The sequence below is a fragment of the Ranitomeya imitator genome, chromosome 8 (genome assembly GCF_032444005.1).
Source record: "Ranitomeya imitator isolate aRanImi1 chromosome 8, aRanImi1.pri, whole genome shotgun sequence".
NCBI lineage: Eukaryota > Metazoa > Chordata > Amphibia > Anura > Dendrobatidae > Ranitomeya > Ranitomeya imitator.
In genome coordinates, this window is record NC_091289.1 from 34869881 (window position 1) to 34872531 (window position 2651).

At 50.5% G+C, this 2651-nt stretch overlaps 1 protein-coding gene across 2 annotated transcripts in view; it reads left to right on the plus strand.

Moving 5' to 3' along the window:
- Positions 1-1068, plus strand: part of ACTR8 (actin related protein 8) — a 65887-nt gene extending 64819 nt beyond the window's left edge. For both annotated transcript variants that reach the window (XM_069736705.1, XM_069736706.1), the window contains one exon: positions 804-1068. In XM_069736705.1, the coding sequence (XP_069592806.1) occupies positions 804-947 (144 nt within the window). In that variant the 3' untranslated portion in view covers positions 948-1068. The remainder of the gene's footprint in view (positions 1-803) is intronic.
- Positions 1069-2651: the final 1583 nt, after the last annotated feature.

Sequence of the window (2651 nt, forward strand, 5' to 3'; positions counted from 1 at the left end):
CACAGCTATGGAAGTCCCATGCTCCCCAAATGGATTGGCCAGGCACGCGTGCGACCCATTGCTTCATGCATTTTCTGTTGGACTGGTGGACATTGCTAAAGGACATCACTTTTTTTTTTTTTATCTCCATCAGTCCCATGGCTTTTTTTTTTTTTTTTTTATGTGGAGCAACATATGCATGGAGTAAAATGGTTGTGAGGGTTAAAACAAGTTATCGCATATCTGCTTGAGTCCCATTGTTGAACTTTAAAGGGGTAACCAACCTAAATGGTAACTAGGGCATATTGGAAATAAACAAAACCCTCAAAGAATTTTTTTATTCATAAATATTTTAAAAGACCAAATGATCGACACTAGACAAATACATAAATTACCATCACCAAACTGAAATTGGGTATTGGTGCAAGGGTACTAATCTGGAAAGTGCCAGATTAAAGATAATGGTACACAAACCTAATGTGGCCCTAATAAAGTCCTACACAGGCTGCACCTTCCTGACAGTGGAGGTTGGCACCCTAAGTTCGACACTCCGCGACGGCTGTCCCTTCTATCCCTGAAGGTCACAAGAACTATACGCATATAAGCGGTCAGACCCCCCACCGATCAGTAAGTTGGATCGCTGATAACTTATTTTATTCCGATAATACAGGCTCTGAAGACCCTGATAGAGATGAAATCCTCACTGTACCTCATCATACGGCAGCTTGATGAAAGCTGTAAAATCCTGTTATTTTCACCTAATGTATAGATGCAGGAGAACCTCCATTACTCTGGGTGTATTGATTGCTTGTGGTTTTTTCCAGGATATGGACCCACGGCTGATAGCATGGAAAGGCGGCGCCGTCCTTGCTTGTCTTGACACCACTCAGGAGCTGTGGATCTACCGGCGGGAATGGCAGAGGTTCGGAGTGCGCATGTTACGGGAAAGGGCTGCATTTGTTTGGTGAACTATATGGATTTTTTCTGCTGAGAGGGGGGACGAGTGTAACGTTTATCACCAGGAGGCTTGTAATATAATATTTTTATTACTTCTGAGCAAAGGAAAAAATAAATCTTTATTTAACATGACATCTTTTTATTCATTGACCTTCAGAGGGAGATCAAACACAACCCGAGAGTGACGTGATCCTGTGTATGAGTGAATGGACATTTAAAGGGGTTTGGTGTGTGAGCGAATGGACATTTTAGGGGGTTGTCCTATCGCTGACTTTATAGAAGATTTGGATAGATGCAGTTTCCACTCCTCTTGAGAACAGGGCTCCATTGCTCGGTTTTGCTTTTTCTTTGTGTACGGTTACTCAATGATTCTGACAGGATGAAACTTGCAGCAGTATATTCTAAAGTTCTCGCATTGTATTGTCATCTTTATCATCATTGGCCCATCATCATTAGGATACGTCATCAGTATCAGATTGGGAGGTGGGTGCCGCACACTGTGTGGTGGCCGATCTCAGGTACTGCAGCACACCCGCACTGTGTAGTGGCCGATCTCGGGTACTGCAGCACACCCGCACTGTGTGGTGGCCGATCTCAGGTACTGCAGCACACCCGCACTGTGTGGTGGCCGATCTCAGGTACTGCAGCACACCCGCACTGTGTGGTGGCCGATCTCAGGTACTGCAGCACACCCGCACTGTGTAGTGGCCGATCTCAGGTACTGCAGCACACCCGCACTGTGTGGTGGCCGATCTCAGGTACTGCAGCACACCCGCACTGTCTAGTGGCTGATCTCAGGTACTGCAGCACACCTGCACTGTGTAGTGGCCGATCTCGGGTACTGCAGCACACCCGCACTGTGTGGTGGCTGATCTCAGGTACTGCAGCACACCCGCACTGTGTGGTGGCCGATCTCAGGTACTGCAGCACACCCGCACTGTGTGGTGGCCGATCTCAGGTACTGCAGCACACCCGCACTGTGTGGTGGCCGATCTCAGGTACTGCAGCACACCCGCACTGTGTAGTGGCCGATCTCAGGTACTGCAGCACACCCGCACTGTGTGGTGGCCGATCTCAGGTACTGCAGCACACCCGCACTGTCTAGTGGCTGATCTCAGGTACTGCAGCACACCTGCACTGTGTAGTGGCCGATCTCGGGTACTGCAGCACACCCGCACTGTGTAGTGGCCGATCTCGGGTACTGCAGCACACCCGCACTGTGTGGTGGCCGATCTCAGGTACTGCAGCACACCCGCACTGTCTAGTGGCTGATCTCAGGTACTGCAGCACACCTGCACTGTGTAGTGGCCGATCTCGGGTACTGCAGCACACCCGCACTGTGTGGTGGCTGATCTCAGGTACTGCAGCACACCCGCACTGTGTGGTGGCCGATCTCAGGTACTGCAGCACACCCGCACTGTGTGGTGGCTAATCTCAGGTACTGCAGCACACCCGCACTGTGTAGTGGCGATCTCGAGTACTGCAGCACACCTGCACTGTGTAATGGCTGATCTCGGGTACTGCAGCACACCCGCACTGTGTAGTGGCCGATCTTGAGTACTGCAGCACACCTGCACTGTGTAATGGCTGATCTCGGGTACTGCAGCACACCCGCACTGTGTAGTGGCCGATCTTGAGTACTGCAGCACACCCGCACTGTGTAGTGGCCGATCTTGAGTACTGCAGCACACCCGCACTGTGTCGTGGCTGATCTC